The 25,364-nt window shown below is 40.4% G+C and overlaps 1 protein-coding gene and 1 long non-coding RNA gene across 4 annotated transcripts in view; one reads left to right on the top strand and one right to left on the bottom strand.

Annotated features, from left to right (window-relative positions):
• Positions 1-770: 770 nt before the first annotated feature.
• Positions 771-5,053, bottom strand: LOC122889506. Its single transcript, XR_006380929.1, has 3 exons — positions 4,985-5,053; positions 4,532-4,620; positions 771-859 (listed from the first exon to the last, which is right to left on the bottom strand). It is a non-coding gene; the product is annotated as an uncharacterized LOC122889506 (long non-coding RNA).
• A 136-nt stretch (positions 5,054-5,189) lies between these two features.
• The window catches only part of GASK1B (golgi associated kinase 1B), a 49,545-nt gene continuing 29,370 nt past the window's right edge, over positions 5,190-25,364 (top strand). The window contains exons 1-3 of one of the 3 annotated variants that reach the window (XM_044224704.1): positions 5,190-5,302; positions 6,446-7,582; positions 22,841-23,055. In XM_044224704.1, the coding sequence (XP_044080639.1) occupies positions 6,685-7,582; positions 22,841-23,055 (1,113 nt within the window). In that variant the 5' untranslated portion in view covers positions 5,190-5,302; positions 6,446-6,684. Of the gene's footprint in view, positions 5,303-5,434; positions 5,753-6,445; positions 7,583-22,840; positions 23,056-25,364 lie in introns of those variants that run through there. The other 2 variants (XM_044224703.1, XM_044224705.1) reach the window with 2 other exon arrangements.

Below are 25,364 nucleotides of genomic sequence, written 5' to 3'. Positions count from 1 at the left end.
AGTAGATGTAGTAGTGTAGGTCAACCGGGAAGATGTCCTTCAGAGTGACCGAATAATCAGGTGTCTGATGAAAGGGCACACGTTTTTTTAATACAGCAGAACACTGTGATTTCTTTTCCATACAGTTCTGAAGACCTATATAATATAGAGCACTATTTAAGGAACTACAAAATTCTTGGTACCAATCAAACATCTTTATTTTTTTTTTAAGATTTTATTTATCTTGAGAGAGAGAGCCTGCAAGCATGGGGTGGGGCAGAGGCAGAAGGAGAGGGAGAATTTCAAGCAGACTCCACCCTCAGTGCAGAGCCCGATGTGAGGCTCGATCGTACGACCCTGAGATCATGACCTGAGCTGAAATCAAGAGCTAGATGCTCAACAGACTGAGTCGCCCAGGCACCCCAGTCAAACACCTTTATGACAACATTTCACAGATTGTAAGCCTGAGAATTCTACAGTGTCTGGACATGCCAGGTTGGGGCTGCCCAGGCCTGGTGTTAGAATGGATAGCAAAAATACTGCAAATTCCATATCACAAGCAAGACAGAGGTGGTACCTAAGAACTTAGGCTCAAGCCAGGATTATAGTTCTAGAACAGCTATAGGTCCTAGAGAGTGGGGAAGGCTGTGAGCAAGGGTTAGGGACCTAGCGAAAAGGTCTGGTCAGCACAGAGCTAGGAATAAGGTGTTCCTTTGTAGGTCTGTAATCTATGTAACAAACATGAGTCCACAACAGCAAGGAAAAGCGTGATACTTAGTTTCTCTATGACTGGAGCCCTTAGATTTTTTTCCTCTTCATTTTCTGAATGGCTCTGAGAAGGTGGCTGAGCTTGAGCCCACAGTAGGCACAAAAGGTACACCTGACAGGAGTGGAGAAATGAGAAATGTGAGTAATGTGAATGACAGATCTGGAGCCCTATGCACTGTCCAATCTTGTCCTGGAGTTCTCCTAGCCTGAAGGAGAAGCAGTCTTTACCGCACTCAGTGCTTACAACTGGAAGCCTTGGAGGATTTAAAGATTATTTTACTGCCAGTGAAACCTTAGACTTATCACCTGATGGCAAGAAGGTGTTAATTTCCTTCTGAAACTAACCATTTAGCTTTTAGAAAAGTGAATTATAACCCCCCACACTGGAAGTCTTTCCAAGTTTGGATTGCTGGGTTCTACCTCAGATCAATTAAACTAGAATCTCTGGGGAGGTGGATGGGGCCTAGGTATCTATATATTTTTAAAATTTTCAATGATTTTATTTTGCTTAGCTTCTTTAATTTTAAATGTTGAAGATATCATGAACTCTTCATTGTAAATAAAAATATGTAAAAAATTATTACTTCTGGGTGTAGTGCATAAACAATGAATCCTGGAACACTGAAAAAATAAAACTAAATTAAAAAAATTATCTGAGATCTAAAAAAATTACTACTTCTACCCCTTTTCTATATAGATGTAGAACATAAGCAAGATACAAAGTATATAAGAAGAATATTTATTTACCTACCACCTGTTTCATAAATTGTAAGTGTATAGTCAACAAAATGTCTCAAAATAAACATCTTTTCCTAAATACCATATAGGTGGAGAAATCGAACACCGCCAGAGGCTCTGGACCCTGCTCCCGTTGCTTCTTGTTACCCGCTTTTGCCTCCTTAAAGGTACAAAAAGTTTCCCTGGTAATTTTAATGAGCCATATCATGGTCTTGTTATCTACCTTTCTGCTTTGTTTTCCTCATGGATTTTTTTTTTTAATGAAAAGAAAGTACTTTAGGTATGAGGATATGATCTCTCTGATCCAATATTAATACCAATAAAAAACATTTGCAGTGTTATATGTGAACACATATATATGTGTTACATGTGAATGTTATATTGTGACAACAAACTTTTGAGCTATTATGCATTCAAGGAATTTAGGTTTATTTTTCTTTCTTTCTTTCTTTCTTTTTTTTAAGATTTTATTTATTTATTTGACAGACAGACAGTACAAGTAGGCCAGAGAGGCAGGCAGAGAGAGAGGAAGGGAAGCAGGCTCCCTGCTGAACAGAGAGCCCGACTCGGAGCTTGATCCCAGGACCCTGGGATCATGACCTGAGCCGAAGGCAGAGGCTTTAACCCACTAAGCCACCCAGGCATCCCGGTTTATTTTTCTAAAATGAAATTAAACTTCTCTCTTGAGCTTGGGGGTAGAAAATACCTTTCAGTTTCAACCTGGACCATGAGCAATAGATGGTAGTTGCTTCCCCATCCCAAAATGAGGGTCCACCATGCCAAGGGAAATAGATAGCCTGAGGTCGCTGAGGCAACTGATGGTGACTCTGTGTATCAGATCACTTGCGGGTGATGCAGACACGCTCACATGAGAAAGCCACCCACTGGCCATTTTAAATGCTGTCCAAGAGAACGGCCTGAAGAGAGAATGTGACCTCAACAGGGCAGAGGGCTGCCAGAACCCAACAGGCTGAGGAGAGACAGTCACAGTGATGTTTTTGAAGAAACTGCAAAATGCTCACCAGATGGTCAGCTTTATATACCTGTGCTAAGCCCGGAGAGCTTATAAACCAATTCATGACAATATAAGGGAGTCGCAAGAATCTTTCCACTGTAGTTACTACTTTTACATCTCCGCTACCCTTTAAGTCTGGAATAGCCAGAGACAGACCCAGAGTGGGGTGAGTGGGTATGTAGGTGAGGAAGAAGGTCTAGACAGTAAAAACAAAGAAACAAACAGTGCATGGGTGATTTCTTCTCCCCCCTTTCAGTAGGCTTTTGCTATGCTTTTTGAGGGACAGCTAATTTCTGGAAAAGGAAAATACTTAAAACTTAAGAGAAATTTTAAAAATGTTGACTATGTTTAGATCAAACATTTGATTAGTTTTCATGCAGTTGTGTGTGTGTGTGTGTGTGTGTATGTGTGTGTGACTAAAATAAGTGGAGACATTTAAAAAAATCTAAGTATGACTAGAAAAACCACGCCTGCATTTTTATGCAAGGAAGTTGGAAAGTTCTACTAGGACACAATGCAAGTTTGAATAGGTAGTGGGGAGAATGAGGAAAATGGTTTTTCTTTCTTTTCTTTTCTTTTTTAGAGAAGGGGAGAGACAGGAAGTGACTGAGTCGGGGGTGTGGGGATGGGAAAGGGGCAGAGGCAGAAGGAGAGGGAGAGAGAATCCTAAGCAGATTCCCCGCTGAGAGCAGAGCGGGACACAGGGGCTCAATCTCAAGATCCCAAGATCATGACCTGAGCCTAAATCAAGAGTCCAACCCTTAACTGACGGAGCCACCCAGGCGCCCCAGTGAGAATTGTTTCTGGTAACATCTGATGAACATTCTTGTCCACTATGTTGGTTATATCCATATATTGACTACTCCAATGATTCAGTGAGCATGTTCCTAATTATGTGATGATAGCTTCCCCTTTGATGAGGCGGTGATTCCCTGTCAAGCTGCCTGGGCTTGGAGAAGGGTCTCTGAGAAGTTTAGTAAGGTGCTGAGGAAATAAAAAATATTGACTAGGGGCGCCTGGGTGGCTCAGTGGGTTAAGCCGCTGCCTTCGGCTCAGGTCATGATCTCAGGGTCCGGGGATCGAGTCCCGCATTGGGATCTCTGCTCAGCAGGGAGCCTGCTTCCCTCTTTCTCTCTGCTTGCCTCTCCATCTACTTGTGATTTCTCTCCGTCAAATAAATAAATAAAATCTTTTTTAAAAAATATTGACTAATCTTTCAAATGATCATTCTGTCACCGTTACCTCATTTAACCATCACAAGAAACTTGTGCGGTAAGTGCTATTATTAGTCTTCTCTTAGGGAAACTGAGGCTAGAGAGGTAAGGCTATTCGTCATAAGGGACTACAGCTAGAAGGCCAAAGATGATTAGGAGCCAGTCTTTTTCCCTCTGGAGCCCATTCTTTAAATAGCCTACCCTTTAGCCTCTACTCCTCATTTTTAGGCTGTAAGAGGAGGCAGTGTGCTGGTCTTCTAATAAAAAGACTTCTGTTGGTGTGAGGGTCAGTCAAGCAAATTTACCAACTCATACAACTCTCGTCTATTTCTGAAACATTTCTTTACTAAAGAAGTTAATTTAGAAACAGCCAATGAGGCTTTTGCCTGTTATAACTTGGCTTCTGCCTTTAATTTAAGAAGCACTTTTAATTTTTGGAATCAGGTCAGTTATTCTTCTTGGTATGTGAGAATAATATCATTGCAATATTTTTAAAAGATTGTACTTGTGTATTTGAGAGAGAGAAAGTGAGTGAGAGAGAGAGCATGAGCAGAGGGAGGTGCAGAGAGAGAAGCCGACTCCCCGCTGAGCAGGGAGCCTGACGTGGGACTCGATCCAAGGACCCTGGGATCATGACCTGAATGGAAGGCAAAGTCTTAAATGGTTGAGCCACCCAGGTACCCCTAATATCATTATAATAAAACAAGTCTCTCATGGTTTCCTTTCATGAAGTTAACAGTTACTACCTAGAAAATAATTCAAGTGAGCTTTAAGAGTTTTGGAACACAAAGAAAAATGCTTCTGGAAAAATGCTTACAGTCTCATGAAGTTTAGCCAGAATCCACAGGTACTTCTAGACCATTGTCAATATTGGAATTGTTCCTCTCTTTTCTCCATGTGGCAGAACTTTTAAAAAAGAAGACGGGAGAGAGTTCGAGTGTTAAAGTAACAGCTGTATTATACTTTTTGAGCATTTTAATCACTTGGAAGCTTATTCTTTCCTTTTCTCTATGTTTCAATCCCCTTGATCTGGTTTTTTTTTTTCATTATAAAATGTAGTGTTTTTACGATTCTACACCATATGCTAATCTTTTACTGGCCTCCCAGTATCACAAACTTCTTTTCCAGTGAGACCCACAATCCCTGTCACCTTCCTACCTTCTGATTCTATCTGCCTTTGAAGCAAAAAGAATGAGCTTAAGCGAGACCCAGAGGTCATTTACCCTGCGTTTGTGTCAGGACATGCAAACTCCCCAAGCCAATTACTAACCTGTTTTTAAAGACAACCTCCAATCAGAGGGAATCCATGACTTCTCTTTGTGAGCTGTTGCACCGTGTAAGAGCTCTCTATAAATGTCTTCTTCTATCTGGGTGCACTCTTATCTCACCGGTCTATTTTTTTCCTCATTTAAGTTAACCCTTTCTTACCTTTTTATGAACCTCTAGGCCTTCTCAGGAGTGGTGGGAGACAAATGTTCTGTAAACAGTCAAGATGGTAAGATGAGTCGTAGTCGCTGGGAACTTTGGTGCTCCACTCCCCCGCTACCTGGGATGGACAGCAGGGTTATGACATTCCTCCTTTTATAAGGTATTTATCCTGCTGCTGCTAGCAAACACTTTCAATCCTTTTTAATACCGTGAGACTGAAATTTCTGAGTCCGTTTCCAAACAGGACACTAGAGGGCTCCCAGGGGTTAAAAATAAGTGGAAAATTATTTGAATGAACACTGCTTCTGTACGGCTTTGGCTTTTGTTTTTTCAGATCTTAAAATTAAAGTTTATTTTTTAAACTATAAAAAAAAAACCAACCTTGTGTGTCTTAAAACTGGGCTACCAATAGCCAGTTGACAAGTAACCGTTTTGCTTTGCAATCAGGAGTTTTCAAGAGAGCTTTTAAAGCTGAGCTGAGATATTTGAAATGTGGAACACTCTTGACCATGAAATATGTTCTACTTACATGCCTCAGCCTTTAAAAGTTCTTTGCATTACAGTCAGGGATTACATTCTTCCTGGAGCCAAGCACGGGCCAGCTGTGTAAGTAAGGTTGCTTATGAGTTCTTCTTTTTAGTAATGTAAAAAAAAAGAGAGAGAGAGAAAGCTAGAGATCCCTTTATTTTCTTTCAGCTGACTTTTGTGGGAAGAAAAGGAATGAAAGGCAGTTGGATTTGTGTTTTGTGTTTCTGTGTGTGTGACTGAAAAAATGTAACTTCTTCTGAGATATATGGACATTTGGCTTTATATTGAGATCATTCTTTATGTAGAGATGATGAAACTTACAGTGAGGAAAAAGTTGTACCATCAGATTAAGAGAAACTGTTTCTGAATTTGAATGTTAATACTTGGTGCTTCTGCCCAATCTGTAATGCAGAACTTTAAAAAATAAAAATGTGATGCCTATAGATTGTTTTTAAACACCGTCTATCCCTTGTCTGAAATCATTTCTAAATTTCAAAAAGGGTTTGTCAGATTTTAATGTTTTTCTTTCAGAGTCAAATTAAACTACTCTACCTACAAGTTATAAAATATTCTAAGATTTTCGTGGTTTGTTTTCACTAGTTTAAACTGAATATTGACTCTATATTGTCCCATTTCTCTTTTTAAACATAATTAAAAAAAATCATGGTGGTGGTATTTATGAAAGGAAAGGGTTACTCTTTTTCTTTACTGTTGAAGAGGAACTGAACTAGTTTGAGATTGTGACTCAGTTAACTCTGTTTCCATTCATTCCCAGAAACAAGCCACACTTCTCCTTGGGGAAGCTGATAGGAGTTTAAAAGGTTTGCTGCCGCGAGTGTCAGAAACATTCCCAACTTCATCACCAGCCCTTTACTTCCACCTCTACCCTACCCACTGGAGACCACTTATATACCGAAGAGGAGGCGACAGCTGAATTCAGGAAACCATGCATCATGTCAGCAGGAACGAACTGCAGACTTTAAACTCTGTTCAACATGTGGATGCAGCAGAGAAATGACCTGTCCAGACAAGCCAGGGCAACTTATAAACTGGTTCATCTGCTCCCTGTGTGTCCCGCGGGTGCGTAAACTCTGGAGCGGCCGGCGGCCAAGGACCCGGAGGAACATCCTGCTGGGCACTGCCTGCGCCATCTACCTGGGCTTTCTGGTGAGCCAGGTGGGACGTGCCTCTCTCCAGCAAGGAAGGGCAGCAGAAAAGGGGCCGCACCAGAGCCGCGACACCGCCGAGGCACCCTTTCCTGAGATACCCTTGGATGGTACCTTGGCCCCTCCAGAGTCCCAGGGCAATGGGACAACGCTGCAGCTCAATGTGGTGTACATTACCCTACGCTCCAAGCGCAGCAAGCCTGCCAATATCCGAGGCACAGTGAAACCCAAGCGCAGGAAGAAGTACGCAGTGGCCTCGCCAGCCTTGGGACAGGAGGCTTTGGTTGGACCATCCCTTCAGCCACAGGATGCTGATGCTGAAGTGCCTGGGTACGTCCAGGGAGGAAACCTGGCCAAGGTTGGGGAACGACCCTGGAGGTTGATACGGGGATCCGGAGTGCAAGTTGGGGGCTCAGATTTTCAGCGGCCCAAGACCCAGGAGAGCAACATTAGGATCTACAGTGAGAGCGCCCCCTCGTGGATGAGCAAAGAAGACATCCTCCGAATGCGCCTGTTGGCGGATGGTGCAGTGGCAGGTCTTCAGCCTGTGTCCTCTAAAAGTGGAGCGCACTTGCTGGTGCTGGAGGGGAGCTCTGCTGGCTCTGTGCCCCGCTGTGGCCCCAGTCCCTGTGGACTACTCAAGCAGCCTTTGGACATGAGTGAGGTGTTTGCCTTCCACCTGGACAGGATCCTTGGGCTCAACAGGACCCTGCCGTCTGTGAGCAGGAAATCAGAGTTCATCCAAGGTAACAGCTTCACATGCTTCGTGATTTGCAGCTGTTGGGGATTTGGGTTGATTTTCCTCTTTTCCCTCAGTCTCTCTTTCGAAATGATTTTCTCCACCCACGTCTCACATTTGGACAGCAGCAGCATGTCTTTCCATACGTTTGGCGTTCTTTATTTTCCCAACTTTGGGAGGATATGAGCGCTCCAGGGAAATGCTGTACTCAACATGCAAGGGTAAGCCCACACTGTGTAATCTTTGCTCTCCTTTTCCCTCACTGCATTTCCCAGTGGCTTATTAAATCTAATTAAAGCCAGTGGCAATTTGCATGATGAGAAGAGGAAGCCGGGTGGAGGCAAAGAACTTGCTGACAGTCAGGCATGTTATTAGAGAGGTTACTATGGAAGTAAGTAGAATTTCATTCCTTAGGAGTTTTTAAAAGTAAAAGGGAGAGGGGGTTATCTTTCTTCAGCAGATGGAAACTTTTTAAAAGGCCCAGAGTCAGACCATGTTAGATTTGACCCTTTGATTTTTTTTTTTTAAGATTTTATTTATTTGGGAGAGAGAGAATGAGAGAGACCACAAAAGTGGGAGAGGGTCAGAGGGAGAAGCGGATTGGAGCCTGATGCCAGACCAGATCCAGGGACTCTGGGATCATGACCTGAGCTGAAGGCAGTTGCTTGGACCAACTGAGTCACCCTGGTGACTAGACCCTTTGGTTCTTTTACAATTGATTTAACTCCCTTAGTTTTACAAAGAAAATGAAATGAAACCAGGTAATTTGTTCAGTATATACTAACTAGGTATATGGTTTCTTCGAGCCCATGACTAAAATTTATTGAGCTTGATTTCTAAGACTCTGTCAGGTGACAAACATTTTGGCAGGTTCTGGGTTATATAGCCAGTCACTTGGGTGTCAGGCAAAGGGGGTGGTCTGTGGCTGTGCTCACACCGTATGGAGGATATTTTCTGAATCCTGAGGCTGTTCCAGGCTTTGAATACAGTGTGGGTCAGTGGTTTGTGTTTGAAAGCAGAATAAGCCCAGAATTTGCTGGTATGAATTGAGACTGGCCCAAGAGACTAGAAAGGACCACAAGGGAATTATAAGCTCAAAGAATATTTTCTTATTTTTTCATCATCATAAAATTTAGCATTTTATGGAGTCCAGAATGGAATGTATTAAAATTCTTGGGAGTGGCCAAGAACTAATCTGTATTTTCAATGGCTTTAGGGTTATAATTTAGTCTTACAATGGGTACTTCTAGAAGTACCAGTGATTTACTTACAAAGACTTGACATTCCTTACTTATCCGGGTCCATGTCTAAGTGCTTCAGTCTCACAGGTATGTTTTGATGTCTCAAGTTCACAAAATAGTCCACCATGATTAGGCAGATGTGCAATAACCTCCCAAACATTTAATAAAATATTGGTTAAAACTCATTTTTCTTGGGTGCTCACTATTTGCTAGGCATTATACTAATTGATTCATATAGCTGATACATGCCTATATTTCTCACAACTAAGCTATAAGGTAGATCCTACCTATAAGGTAGATTCTGCTTAAGCAGAACTTAAGCTCTAAACCACTGGGTTTAGGTGACTGTATAACTTATCATCCAAAGCAGAACACCCCAGAGTAAAAGAAGATACTGGTGTGCATGGAGATAACAGGCATCTACCAAGTCTGTCTTGGCAAAGTATGTCATAGCATAGGGTCAGTCTTATTACCCATTCACTATCATGTCATAAAGGCACCTGGGTAGAGAAGGTGAATAGATCCTGAGGTATGATACTCCAATATGGTACTTCCTTGGGATACTCTTGGGTGGAAGTTGGGAGAATTAAATAATGGGTAGGAACTTGGAACTGTTCTGAATGAGTTTGAATTTACCAACCATGTGAGCCAGAAGTGTTACAGTATCTCTGAATGCCTCAGTTTCCTTAGCTATAAAAGGACAATAGTACTTACCTGATGAAGTTATTGTTAGTTAATACATGAAAAGCAAGTGGAATGAGTAATTTTCACCCAGTAGATCTTCAATAAATATTGTCTATTTATGTTACTACACTATATACATGAGGTACCAAGTTCACTGAGTTACTTACATGGCCTCCAAGCCTCACATATCATGTCTTTATATGACATAACCAGGTCTAGAACACTGGTCTCTTGATTGTTTAATTAAACTTTTCAATATTGGGATTCCTTGTATATACTTATTTTTTGCTCTTAATATCCAGGATTTTAAAAAAATATGTATTTTATACACACACACACATATTTATTTATTTGTTTAGAGCAAATGAGATAGAGAGGTGGGATGTGGGGCAGAGGCAGGGGTTGAGAGAGAATCTCAAGCACACTCCCTGCTGAGCATGGAGCCTGACACAGGACTGGATCCCACAACCCTGAAATCATGACCTGAGCTGAAATCGAGAGTTGGTCGCTTAACCCTCTGAGCCTCCCAGGCACCCCTGAATATTCAGCATTTGTCAGGATCAAGAGGGCAGTTGTACTCAATTTAAAGGACTGGTTTTATAATCCCAATATATCTTGGTATTCTTCTCTCATTTTGGACCTAAGCAGTGATGAAAAGAAACAAAAGTTGTATCAATATGACTCTCAGTGTGATGAGTTACCTAAGATTATTTCTCAAACAATACTAAATCTCTCTTTGTTTTTTTCTTTGATACCTTCTATGTAGTTATTTAGAGACATAAAATCAGGCCAATTTCCTCAGGAATCTGTGACATGATTTAAATATAGTTATGAACACTCTACACAATATAGTTCTACTCATGTAGGCTATTATATTGGTGTAAAGTGCATAAATAGATCAGTGCTGGTCATGGTAGGAGATATATAGACAATCTTAGGTTCTTGGTATCTCTCTCTATCCACCGATTTCTAGGGTTTTCTTGACAGGTCTTTCCTCTCCTGATTTCCACAGAAGGGTTTATTTTCCCCTAGCATCCTCTTATTCTTCTTTTGGTACAAGCTTAGATTTATTTCAGGCTCCCTGTCTACCTAAGGAGATGATAGATCTTACCTAGTTGGCCAGGACCCATTTTTGGTTCATTTAGTTTTTTTAAGATTTTATTTATTTATTTGACAGACAAAGATGATAAGTAGGCAGAGAGGGAGGCAGAGAGTGGGGGAAGCAGGCTCCGCACCGAGCAGGGAGCCTGATGCAGGGCTCAATCCCAGGACACGAAGTTCACGACCTGAGCTGAAGGCAGAGGCTTAACCCACTGAGCTACCCAGGTGCCCCTCTGGTTCATTTTATAGCATCTCTTTGTATTGTAGTTACTTGTTTAATCATCTTTTAATTTCCACTAGTCTCTAGGTCTGTGAAGGCAGAAACATTTCCTGTCTTGTTTATCATTTCTAGATCCTAGTGGAGAATCTGGCACAGAGTAGGTGTTCAATAAATATTTTTGGCGGGGGGGTGGGAGGTTGGGGTACCAGGTGGTGGGTATTATAGAGGGCACGGCTTGCATGGAGCACTGGGTGTGGTGAAAAAATAATGAATACTGTTTTTCTGAAAATAAATAAATTGGAAAATAAATAAATAAATATTTTTGAATGAATGCAGGAATACATCTTGGCTTGTTCTACTGATTTTTTAAAAAAAGATTTTATTTATTTATTTGATGGATAGCATCACAAGTAGACAGAAAGGCAGGCAGAAAGGTGGGGGGTAAGCCGGCTTCCCTCTGAGCAGAGAGCCCGATGTGGGGCTTGATTCCAGGACCTTGAAACCATGACCTGAGCCGAAGGCAGAGGCTTAACCCACTGAGTCACAGATGCTCCCCGTGTTCTACTGATTCTTAACAGTAAATCTGTATTTGCTTCCACTTCCAATACTCAGGAGACAAGTACGACCATTTTTAGACTTAAAGTCATGCTGAGATTTCTCCTGGAGGATCTTATAAAGAGCTCACTCTAGAGGTAATGAAAAATGTCTTTGGCAACCTCTGTGTTATGCAAATAATGAGATTTATAGAGCTTATTCTTGTGAGGACCATCAATGTGGTCTGCGGGTCTTACACTGTAATGTAATTTGATGATGGGTTTTCTGTAGGAGGAACTGTTGGATTATTTTAGGTATGTATTTCCTCTGATGATCTGGCTTGGTCTAAGAATAAATTTTTTAATATATGGGAGATTGAGTGGCCGGAAAATCCTGTAAGTAATCCTGCCCTAAGTGTTGTTTCTGTTCTCTGACTTTTGATTAATGTTTGTGAAAATAAATTCATGCCCAGAACCAAGAACATAGCTAGTTTGTATTATGAATCAAATACAGATATTTGGCGGGTGCCTGGGTGGCTCAGTGGGTTAAGCCGCTGCCTTCGGCTCAGGTCATGATCTCAGGGTCCTGGGATCGAGTCCCGCATCGGGATCTCTGCTCAGCAGGGAGCCTGCTTCCCTCTCTCTCTCTCTCTCTCTCTCTGCCTGCCTCTCTGTCTACTTGTGATCTCTGTCTGTCAAATAAACAAATAAAATCTTAAAAAAAATACAGATATTTGGCTTATCTCAGTAAATCTTTTTAAGAAATCTTTGCAGTAGAAAAATTTTTTAATGAGAAAATCCAATGCTACAATTAAATGGTCTACCTGCACCCAACCTCTCAGGTGAATCTTTCTGTTGATTGAGTCTGAAGTCTCAGCTATAGAGCTCATCTTTAGGTTTTGTTTGTTTGTTTTTTTAATTAATAAAACTGTTGTGGGTGATCCTACCAGCAGAGACCCACTAGCTCAGGTTAGCTTAGGACAGGTTTTTGGTTGTATATCTTGATGAACTGTATCTGATTCTCCTTGAATACAAAAAGTATGTATGTGAAATCCATGGACTCACTGACCTGGTGCTCTATATCAGACCATGTTCTGCGACTCCAGAGATAACCCAGAAAATGAGAATGGTGTCCTTAGGGAGAAGGAAGGTTGTAATTAGATAGGGAGTACTAGTGGTGTACCATGCTACAAAATCTAGCAATTGTCACTGGAACAGAGTCTCCTCTTGTGCATATCTACGTGGGAAATGCAAAATTGAATGGAAAGACAGCATCAAAGGGCTTTTAAAAAAAATCAATTTCTGCAACAATGATATCTTCTTCAACTGTGAATTTGTAAGGAATCTACTGCTATACATCACCCAGCTCCTACAACACATTTGGTATTATGAGCCAATGCATCACTTTATCATTCTGTAAAGAAGATACTATCGATACTTGACATATGAGAATACTGAGATTCAGAAAGATTATGAAATTTGCCCAAGGACAGTAGTGAGCAATGAAACTGAAATGTGTAACCATTCTGTCTGATACCTAAAATCTGCTTAAGTTGATTCTTTTAACCCACATCACCTCTAAGATATAACTTGGTATAGTTATGGGATAGTGGCAAAAATGGGCAAATTTTAGCCTGGTTATTTCTGATTTATCACTACTGTTTCTACTCAATTTCTGTTTTCAATTCAACAACTGAACATGGGTGATATTTTGTTAAAAGGAAGTATAACATACCACTCTGAATACTTTTGCAAGAATTTCTTTTTCTTTCTTTTTTTTTTTTTAATGCAAGCCAATGCTTACTAGATTTTCTTGTTTTACCATAAATGATTATACAAACATGACTGAATATATTGGTGTGTTTTCTGCCAAACTATCCTTGCAAAAGTTTCAAGGGTCACCAGATACTCTATGGTGCTGATACATTTAATTATTTTAACAAAATATTTTGAACTGTTTACCTAAGATTAGAAAAGCAGACTACATCTACATAAAAGTCAAGAGCATAAGAAAACCCAGCACCCCTCTGTGATCTTTGCTTGAGCAGCTTTGCCAAAGCTTCCCTCAAAGTCTGCTCAGTAATGTGAATGAATCCCAAGGGACACAATTTTGGTAGCATTTAAGCATTGTACTATTTTTCATGCCCAGTATGGGAGATACATTATGTATGCTTTATTTTTAAGATGCTGCTTTATTGCCACAGAGCTGTCACACCGAATTAAGGTAGCCTAGTTCCAGGAATTCTGTATGTCAAGGCTGCTTCCATGACAAACTGCAGGCGCCCCATCCACTTCCATTTAAATTCATTGTGGATCCCAAGTTGCTCACTGTTTTCCAACTGGCATCTCCTCATTTTATGATAAAGTAGGAGAAATCCAGTGCATATTTTCCACTCTCTTTTTGAGGACATGTAGGTAGCACCGCATTTGCTGGGTAATGGGGCGGTAGCCAGAGCAGGGAGATGGCACCTGCCAATTTCACGTTGTTTCAGGTTCTCAGGTAAGGACAGAAACCTTTTGCAGGAGTTATGAAAATAATCCAGATGCCCCCACAACCAGGAGCTACAATGACTCAAAATCCTAAAGCCTTGGACATTTGTACAAATGTTCTTCAAAGATTTCTTTGGGAGTCTAGGAATCACGTTTCATTGTTAAAATCTGGATTGAAAACACATTGTGTTACCAGAAAAGTCCCAAGAGTATTTCATTAGCAATCAAATTGAGCTGGTGAGCTTAATACTTTTCATTCACTGGTGAACAAAAGTTTGCTGAGCATCCGCTCAGGGTGGCACTGTGTTCCAGGATCCTCTTGTTTGTTTACTACATACTTTCCTAAACAAGTGAGGGGACCTGGTAACCTTCTCTGCCATGCTTCTGCGGCTTGTCCCTTGATCCCACACATGGCCCAGACAGAAAGTACAATGAATAGTTACCATAGCATGAAGAATGCATGTGCTTCTCAGTTCTGTGCAATCTGTGCCCTTCTCCAGTATCATAGTCATCTTTTTTTCTTTTAGGAAATATATTATTGAGCACCTGCTCTGTGCCAGCTGCTCTTCTGGTCACTGTGGGCTGCACCAGTGAACAAAAAGTCACCTTTTTAGAGCTGACACCAGTGGGCCATGTGGCAGTTGGGTGGCCCGAAGGGAATCTTCATCCACCACCGATGCCAGGACCTACTTAGAACCTTCCTGAGCTCAAAGTTATGATCTTTCCATTAGGACTGAATCTGTTATTGTTTCTGGATCCGTCTAAGGACCATGAAGGTGCAGAGGGACTAGACAGCCTCACTCCGATTTCATTGAATGAGTGAATATTGCAGTTGTATCCCATTGTAATTGATAACATTTACTTTCTGTGTGTGTGAGGCACTGTTCTAAACATGGAGAAGAAGCCGCACACTCTGATTCAAATAGTTTTGTCGTTCAGGGCATGGATTGTCATATTAGGTTTCTAGGGTTGCCATCACAAAATACCATAGGAGGAGTGGCTGAAATCACATAGTTTTATTTTCTCACAGTCCTGGAGGCTGGAAATCTAAGATCAAGGTGTCCACAGGTTTGTTTTTTTTCTGAAACCTCTCTCCTTGGCTTGCTGATGGCTGCCTTCTCTCTTTGCCCTCACGTGGCCTTTCCGCTGTAAGTGCCCTCACCCATGTCTGTCTGTGTTTCAATCTCTTTTTATGGCAACACCAGACATTTGGGATTAGGGCCCACCATAATGGCCTCATTTTAACTTAACTGCCTTTCTAAAGGCCCTGTCTCCAAATACCATCACATTCTGACGTATTGAGGGCTTTCACATATAAATTTGGGGGGAACACAGTTCAGTTCATGTAACTGACAATCCAGAGTAACTGAGTTTGAATCCCGATACTGTAGTCATTTGCGATCAAGTGGCTGTGTTACCTGGGATAAATTAACTTAATTTCTGTGTACCTTATTTCTTCATTAGTATATTGGGGATGATGACAATAAAAATAATGATGGTAACAGAACTTACCTCATGAAGTTGTGAAAATTAAGTGAGTTGATATAAAAAATATTTTTTTTCATATTAGCACTTGGGTGGCTCAGTGGGTTAAGCATCTGCCTTCATCTCAGGTCATGATTCTGGGGTCCTGGGATCAAGCCCCGCATCAGGGTCCCTGCTCTGTGGGGAGTCTGTTTCACCCTCTCCCTCTGCCCCTCCCCCTGCTCATGCTCTCTCTCACTATTCCCCTTCTCAAGACAGCGATCTGGGGTCTGGAGGAGAGAGACAGGTTTCCACCACCCTCATTTTCATTATTCCAGTGACTCACAGGGTTATGGAGACCAGGGAATGGACTGTTGAGCACAGACTAGATAGAACCAAGTCATGGAAACTTCTGCATATCCTCGCCTTTGTTTGTGAAGTTTCTTTCTGATCTTTCTTAACTCAATTGGGAGTGAGGGCACTTCAGTCACAGCTTAATGTGAATGGATGTCCCATTAACCAAACTTCGATTCTGAGCCCATTGACCATTCCTTGGAACTTCAGGGCTATAGATGAAAATTGAGGGATTCTGAAAAATTCATCCATTCATTCTCCAACATTTTTTAAAAAGATTCATTTATTTGACAGAGAGAGAGAGAGCGAGCGAGTGAGGATAAGCAGGGGCAGAGGCAGAGGAAGAGGAAGAAGCAGGCACCCTGCTGAGCCGAGAGCCAGACATGGGGCTTGATCCAGGACCCTGGGATATGACCGGAGCTAAATGCAGATGCTTAGCCAACTGAGCCACCCAGGTGCCCCCATTCTCCAATATTTTTGAGTGCTTGCTTTGGTGCAGATATCATGTCAGGAGTTGGAGGTCCAAAGGTAATAATGAAATAGTCCCTGTTCTCACAGAATGCTCAGCTTGGAGGGTAGAAGACAGCTAAGCAACTGCACCATACAAAAAGGGTATGACAAAGACCTCAATGGAGATATTTTGAGGAGATCTTGCAGTCATAGAGGAGGAAAATTTAGCTCAGAATGTGTGCGTAGGGGGGTGGGTGGGGCATTATAAAACTTCTTGAAGAGCTAGCGTCAGAACTGGATCTAAAGTCACTGTGGGTGGAGTGAGAGATGGGGTGGGTGTCGGAAGGGTAGAGAGAATAGATGTGTGAAAAACTTGTGAAGACACAGGTGCTTAGGAAATCTCAAAGCTCTGAAGGAGATAGGGTTTGGGAGGATTGTGGGGGGGAATGAAGTGAGATAAAACTGTGGTACTCCAGAGTGACTGGGTTTGATGTCATGTAAGGACATAGACTTTATCTTGCAGATAATGGGGAATCATTGAAGGGTTTGAAGAAGAGGAGTGATATAATGAGTTTTGCATTGTAGGAAGGTCACCCTGGGCAAGAATTCATGGCTCCTTTATCTACATTAATAAAATGAAATGGCCCAGGACTGGGTCACCCTAATGTGACCAGGACATTGTTCATAAAATATGGCTGTTTTTTGGAGCCTGGCCCAGTGACCACATCCTCACATATGTGACACAGATGTGACACTCTCAGAAGTCACATTTGATTTCTGTTTTTCTAAATGGAATATTGAGACAGGAATTTTCTGGGAAATTTCATTTACATATATAGCAGAAGTCCAGGGCAGACCTAGAAAGCAGAAGTTCCTGTCCATTAGTCAAAGGTTCAGAAAAGAGAAGCATGCTATGTTTTTAAAGTAGAACTGATGATTTAGATTGTTAAGTAGTTTGTGATGGCAGAAGTCACAGGACGTTCTCCTTTCCTGTTTCCTCAGCTTCACACTTAGCTAACTCTTAAAGAGATATGGAAATTATTTTAACTCAGTCCAATCTAGAGAAAACAAGTTATAAACTGAAAAATAGTTATGTAATTAAATAAATGTTTTTTCTTTGTTGTTTGAAGAAATGTTGTCTAAATTAGCCAGAAATCTATTCTGAGATAGGACTTGGTTGGCTATAGAGAACATATACATATGAAATCTATAGAATTCTGCTTCTCTTCTGCCTCTCCTTTCTTTAAATCATAAAAACCTAAGTTTGGTTTTTTTAAATATTTTACAGGGCTATATTTTCAGTATTTCACTGGATTCTCACACAACTGTGAGATAGATTTGGAAGGTACTCTTCTCATACCTTGGGGAACTCAGTGCTTTAATCAAGGTGGTTGAGGGACTTGACTCATATTCTGTGGAGATGAGTGATCAGTCAGGAGTAAAGTCAACATTTGTGATTTCTTTTTCTACCACACTGCATATTCTTAGCTCTTTTTCAGCGAAGTTTCTTTTCCTTATTAACTGCGACATTTCGGCACATAGCTATTCTAGGGCACAGTATTCCTCCGTTTCTTAACTTTGCACTGACAGCTCAATCTTTATGTTAGTCCTTCACTTGTTCCCTTCAAACACTTGTTTGACTGGCAGATAGTTTTGTCTGATCATCATTAGGTGTGCAACTTCTCTGTTTCTGAGGCTGGGGCTTACCAGGGATAGGGATCTTGAGAGGCTTCTATGTTTGCTGTGTCTCACTGAATTTTTTCCGTCTAAAACCCAGGCACTAATAGGTCCACTTGAGGACAATTGTAAAAATTTGTTTGAATAAGTAAATTAACAATATCTAAAACCCTGAGCGGTATTAAAATTTCATCAACTCCTTCAAATTGTCTTCTTCCTCAGGGCTGTCCCGGAATCTTCTCTCACATTCTCTGACTTGCTCACATTTACCAGCTCTAAGCCAAGAGATCTTACCTGCTTCTTCACTTCAATCTAATACTTTTAATTGCCAAAATCCTACTGGGAGAGGCACTCTAGAAAAATAGAACAGACAGTACTTAAGGGATCATTAACAGCTAGACACCTGCTACACTATCATTGGAGTTAACAGCAACACCAATAATTGCCTTTAGCAATTAGAGATCCAAGACTTTAAGGTTTCCCTCCAATGCACTGTTGATAGCTGTTGTGGAACCTGACAGAATTCATTTCTTATAACAAAGATGAGTCTAAAATTTTGATTGGCCTTTGTTTTCTTGAATAGATTTTGGAGAGTTTTTTTTTTTTTTTAAAGATTTTATTTATTTATTCGATAGACAGAGATCACAAGCAGGCAGAGAAACAGGCAGAGAGAGGAGGAAGCAGGCTCCTTGCCGAGCAGAGAGCCCGACGTGGGGCTCGATCCCAGAATCCTGGGACCATGATGTGAGCGGAAGGCAGAGGTTTTAACCCACTGAGCCACCCAGGCACCCTGGAGAGTTGTTTTAATGAAGGGCTCTGAGCTGAGCTGCCACTTTTCTTTTTGTCTTCTTTTCAAAGAGTCTTGAAACAGTCTCGGAACTTGGCCCATATGATAGAAAGGACCTTTGATTTTAGAACTGCAGAATGTTTTTACTTATTTTTGTTCACTGACAAATGCAGACAGACACTGAGAACTCCAGCCAGCACGCTTAGCGCTCACCTGCAGTTCAACACAGCCAGGCAGCCGGTGCTCAAAGGGAAGGGTGTTTAAAAATTCCAGACAAAGGAGATTGCGCAGAGGACTCATTCTTAGTGAATGTTCATGTTCATCTTCTCAAAAGGATGTCTTCTTTGTGCTTTTGGGTAGAGAATGACTTGGGAGAACATAAAAAATCAAAGGAAATATTCAAATTTTGGGAAAAAAAAAACTTATGCTGGCAAGTCGCATTTTTAAAAGCAGCTGTATAACCTTTAATTCACACGAACACCCACATATCTTTTAAAACCTGCTTTCTCACCACTCTGACAGTTAGAATTTTATCTCTTCACTCTTCAGATTTCTCTGGAGAGTGAAGTACTGCATCATTTTGACAAACCTGAATGTGAAGAGATGAATGCTCCTCATCTCTGAAACACTTCAGGATAAGTTGCTTTAACCAGTTTCCTGTTTTCAGAGGCTATTTTTCTGTCATCCCTTCAGATCTATCAAAGTTCACTTAATTCTTCTAACAGTCATATTTTACAAAAATTGGAATTCTTTCACACTCATACTCATGGCTTTGAAATCTGGAGCCATTCTGACTACCACTATCATCCGGAGGGCCGGCCATACGCACTGAGATGCAGGAAGGAGACCAGTGTGTGCAAAGGACCCACCCCACCCACGCTCAGCCTGAGAATTACTACTTGCCCTGCTTTCTTCTTGCTTTCTGGAAATCTCCCTTGCCTGAGGGACACAGATTTCCAGCAGGGCAGGATGGAATATCTTTGTGTTATGGTCAGCATTCAAAATATTTTGCTGAGGGGACATGGATGGATGTGGAGAAAACCCCAGAATATTAACTGAAAACCAATTACTCCTAGTAGCTGAAAGCTCCCTTTGGCAGTTTGGGAACAACTTTTTAAATAATAGTATAGAAAATGTTTCATTCAGAAAATTCGATGTGCTGAAATAGAGAAATGGCAAATGAAATTCAGTATCCTTAAAGACTAGATCAGGGGCTGACTGACAACAGTCTGTGGGCCAAAGATGGCCCCTTCCCTCTTTCTGAGTGGCTTGTGAGCTACAGATGCTTTCTCCAATTTGAAATCGTTGAAAAAAATAAAAAGAACAACAACATTTCTTATGACACTTGAAAATGATATGAAATGCAAATTTCATGTCTATAATAAAGTTTTATTGGAACAGTCACATCCATCTGCTGATATATTGTTTTTGACTGCTTTCATACCACAGCAGAGTTAAGCATTTTCTGGGTCAATAGTTGTGAAGGAGACGAGGCGGCCTTCAAAACCTAAAATGTTTACTACCTACCTTTGACAGGGTGTGCTGACCACTGGGTTAGGTTATTATATGACAGTTGAACTGATGCCATTTAAAAATATTTAATTGTAAGAGAAATGTTTGTGGTAAAATATTTAGTCAAGCAGTCAAACTGTATATATGACTAACTGTATAATACAAGGTAGTCCCACATAGTTTACTTTCCTCACATAATTTTTGCCTCTTCCCCCAGTTGAAATGTAAACACCAGGAAAATAAATAGAAATTGGCATTTATTGATTGATTGATTTAGGTTCAGTTCCTAGTACTATGCTTGGCACATAGTAGATGCTCCATATACAAATGAAGGCAGTCAAAGACTGATGAATTGTGTCATTGCATCATGTCTCTATAGAGTAATACTTATAGCAGAAGTTTCTGGGGTGTGCATATACATTAGGCATCAGGTTGAGGACTTCAAATGTAAGAGCTCATTTAATCCTAAAAACCAATTTGGGAAGGTACATTCTCACCCCCATTTTACAGAGGATGAAAGCAAGGCTTAGAGAGATTGCTTAACTTGTCTAATGTTACAAAGCTAAGAAGTAAGGTGACCAGATTTCAAAAGATCTGTAAGATTCCAGAGCCTAAGCTCTCACCGGAAGTTCTACTTCTTAAGTTTCTAAAAACAGTGTACATTTTGAGGTGAAAAAGAAAAGGATGGGAAAATACCAGAAGTCAGTATATAAATCACAGAACCAATTATTAAGCTCCTATCCAGGGCTTATAGATGATTTTTGTTTTCTTAGTTTTACATGCTAATGTTTTTCCACATTTCCTGAAATGAGTAGATTTGTTTTTAATTGCTTTAAAAATAAGAAACAAATGTCTTATAGGAAAGAAAAACAGCCCAGAAGGTTAACTGTTTCAATTGTTTATGTAAATCATTTCCCTATTTCTCTGTGGGCCTCATGTGAATTGCTGAGGAAATGGCCCGCCTGTCTGTCTCCTGTATTGATGTGTGTTGTTGAGGTTCAGGATTAGGTTTCAACTCCCTTTGAATACTTCCTAGCCCTGAGAATCTAAAGTGCCGTCTGTGTATAACTTTAGTCCAGAGACATCGATGGGTAGAACCTCTTGGTGTTTATCTTTCGAAGTCTGAAGTACACATATCTTTGCAAGTGATGTTTTGTCTTCCACTCATATTTGGACTCATATTTGATACAGACATTGGTCTCTACCTGTCTCCCACTCATGATGGACTGCGTTTGCCTGGGCTTTACTATTATTATTATTTGTTAAATTGATGTCGTATTTGGAGTCTACTCATTTAAAATTATATTTATCTTCTACCTAAGAAAACAATTAGTTTTGAGCAGCCCCAAAACCATTTAGGAAAGTCAAAGGAAAGAAAAGTGGTTATGGTGTTAAAAATGAAGTTCTTTAGTTTAGATCTATGTTCTTTCTCTATTTTTTTTCTTAATTGTGTGTCAGTGACTGTGGCATGCTTCCCCAAATCTAAAGGACTTCTTGCATAAAAGTCCTAGGCTGAAATTCCAAGGCTAAAAGGAAGAAGATTTTTCTTTCGAATAAAACTGGAATGCATGTGATCTGTGAACGCTACCAAAGTTATTGAGGTCACTGTAATAGCAAATTCAAAAGAGGTTAGAGAAGACGGCAGTTTCCTGTAGTAAAGACCAGACAGAGATAAGAACTCTACAAAAGGCAAATAAGCAAGATGGTAAAATAAATGTCTTTAACCAAAGGAATACAGTCATAGATCAAGAGCCTCTCAGGTTATTTAAAAGGACTTTTAAAAATTCCTGTGATGTGTCTTAGACATTCCAGTCATAATTTCAGAGGCTTCTGTTGTCCAGGCCTGTTAAGAATGAGTTAAGTGGGCTTTTCCAGATCTTTGTGACTTTTTTTCTCCCCAAGAGCATCATTCTGATTTTTAACTTAGAAGCAAAGCTGCTTAACATCATCTGTCAGTGACTTTATTTGGCAGAAATGGGGGCTGGAAAGTGATGTCATTTGTTTTAAGCTTGAAGTATCATTTAATGGACCTTCGTGATCTTCCCTGTTTATGACTTTACTTGGGCTCATCATTCTTGGTACAGTCTAGCAGTGGCCTTTCTAAACTCTCAAGAGTGAGACAAAAACAATTAGAATGATAGTTTTTTTTTTTTAACGTATTGTCTGTGTGCATGCAGTTGAAGAAATACATTTGCTTAAATGCATTTCGTGAGGTTATGTGTGAATAAATGATCCATTACCAAGAGCACTACTGTTTCCACCAAAAGAGACAAAAAGTTTCCATCTTGCTTCTTTTTTATTTCTTTGGAAATTATGGTGGTGGCTGGTGTGAGCCATGCAATTTCACTTTTAAATTTGTGACTTCCAAAAATTCTTTTTCTGTGGCCCCAGAAAATCAGACAGTTGTTATTACATATAGAGAGCAGCTCCGCTCAGACATTGAATAGATGATTATAAACACCTAGATTCTTTCCCTTTTCGTGGTGTTTGCTTTTAGAAGTGGAATAAAACCACATTAACCAAAGGACGTTGTTATTGGTAATTAGTGGCTTATTCCTGTGCCACATCAATAAAACATCTCGTCTCAAAAATCTTTCCTTTCATTGCCTAAGAGGGACCTTGAAATATCATCTAATCAAACTCTTGCATTTGGGAGGTGAGAGGGCAAAGCTATGAGTGACTGTCTAAAATCTCACACTGAGTCATGCTGAACATACTAAAGCAAATTTGTTTGTTTGTTTGGATTTTATAGATGGCCGACCATGCCCTCTCATTCTCTGGGACTCATCTTTATCTCCAACAAGTAATGAGACCCACTCTTCTGTTAAGCTCACCTGGGGAACTTACCAACAGTTGTTGAAACAGAAGTGTTGGCAGAATGGCCGAGTACCTAAGCCTGAATGGGGTTGTACTGAAATACATCACTACGAGTGGTCCAAGCTGGCACTCTTCGATTTTTTGTTACAGGTAAGCTTATCAGATCAAGTAAGGGGTGATCTAAGGCTGACACAGAGTTATGTAAGGCTAATGCTAAGAATTTTCTATACCTTGAATTTTCATGAAGCCAAAGTTTAAGTTCTATAGTGGCATTTGGTTATATAGCTTACAGCCACCGTTTCTATTGTTTTCTTTCTAGTAATTTTTTTTGCAAATATTTAATTAAGATTGGACATTGGAGAATAATAGAATGATAAATATTGTATAAGTGAGTAACACAGAATATCACAGATGTCTTATAACTCTTGTCCCCTTTTGATTAAGATCTCGTGACTCTCTTCCTCCCCTCATTCTGATTACTGCTTTTCCTTTCCTCCATTTTAGAAAAACCTGTTGGCTGCTATTGTTGTGTCACTAATTAATATTTTGTAGAATTTAGAACTGTCTTAAAACATTTGCAAAACACCTCCTTTTGTAAATTCCTCTGTGTGTGTGTGTGAGTGTGACATTTTGGGAAGGAACTAGAGAGAGGAAAAAATGTAAGAAGGAAACCAGAATCACAGACTTTCAAGGGATTAGGAACGTTCAAGAAGAGGATGATTTATGGTGTCAGCATTGCAAAACCACCAGTGAGAACAGAGTTGGAGAGCAGGGCATTTGACAAGCAGGCAGTCAGAAGTCACCAAAAACTGTTGTAGAGTCCAGCTATGAGGTTCAGACTGGTCTAAAGCATTGTATATATATTATCTCATTTTCCCCCCATTTAATTAACATGCTAACTCTGAGATAGGCATCTTCTTTCCATTTTATGGGTTGGTAAAAGGGAAACTGAAGTGTAAAGAGGTTTTTATCAAGAACTGTGGAAAGTCTGAGATCTTACCCTTCTTGCAAGCTAACAGATTAGCCAGCCACATGTTCATAGATGGTAGCAGAGGACAGAGACAGACAGATGACTTCATTACTCATGGTATAACAAATGGAACGAGCTTCATGCTCCTTTGCCTTTAGAGTCCTATTGGGATGATACAAAGTAGCCTGGTGAATGTTGCATGTAGGGGTTTGTTACTATAGAGGAACTCTAAGTTTAAGAAACCCCCAATCTTATAAGAGGTTGCTAGCAAACCTGTCCAACATTGCCCCAGAAGGAGACATTATCTTTATTATCTTCGTTAGCTGATAAATAAAATCTGACTTCCACATTAATGGGAAACAATCTTTGTATTTTCCAAGGCTGTTTGCTATAATAACATCCTTGAAGAGACAGTGCAAAGTAAAACATGATCTAAGATGTGCAGAAATGACATGGAGAATTTTTTCTAAAGAGTTACCTAACTTGTTCAGTATTACAGAGCTGGTAAGTTCCCAAATAGAGTTTTTGGTAGTTTTGGCTAACACTAGATTCCATATTTTTGACCATTATTGTATGGCAACTCCCAAGGTATTTTTTTTAGGTTAATAAAGTATTTTTTAGGTATTTTTAGGTATTTTTTAGGTTAATAAAGGGGGTTGGTGTGATAAAATGTATTAGCAATAAAATGAAAAATGAGGGCTAAGTAGGTAAACGTACTTACTATGAGGCCAGGTGTTTAGGGGAGTGGTTAGTAGAGAGGTTGAAGCTCTTGAAAATGATGACTAGAGGCAGGAGGGATAGGAGAGTCTTGAATGTGGCAGTGAAGTCTATAAGAAAGGAATGACCTTGAGATTTGTAGTTGAGGAACATAAGAGCTAACCTAGACTGAATTAGAGGGAAAACCCTTTTAGAAGTTGTCTCTAGTGAAGTTTGTTTTAATTATGGAAACTTCAACTAAATCTCCACCTACCTTCTGTCTTTGTTATTCTCCTTTCTATTGAGGAAAACTACAACCATCATTCAACAAATGATGAAGTGTTTATGCAGCACCTACTGTGCATTACACTGAAGAAAATTGACACAGGGGTAGCAAAATAGTAAAGACAGTTATCCCCTCTCCCTATCCCACATTTTTTTTTTAAATAATTTATTTATTTGACAGAGAGTGAGAAAAGGTGAGAGAGCACAAGTGGGGGGAGCTGCAGAGGGAGAAAGGGAAGCAGGTTCCCCGCTGAGCAGGGAGCCCGAGGCGGGATTCCATCCCAGGATCCTGAGATCACAACCTGAGCTGAAGGCAGAGGCTCAACCCACTGAGCAATCCAGGTGCCCCCCACATTTGGGTTTTTAGAAAATTACATAGGAAAGTATAGTATGAAACAAAAATAGATCCATGTAAGAAGGGCTGAATGGGATAATACAAAATTTCTTACTGGTACGAGGTTAAAAAAGAGAGAGAGTGCTTTGCCATAAAATAATAAAGGAGGGAGAG

The sequence above is a fragment of the Neovison vison genome, chromosome 11 (assembly GCF_020171115.1).
Source record: "Neovison vison isolate M4711 chromosome 11, ASM_NN_V1, whole genome shotgun sequence".
Classification (NCBI taxonomy): domain Eukaryota; kingdom Metazoa; phylum Chordata; class Mammalia; order Carnivora; family Mustelidae; genus Neogale; species Neogale vison.
This window is presented reverse-complemented; position numbering and strand designations above follow the sequence as displayed.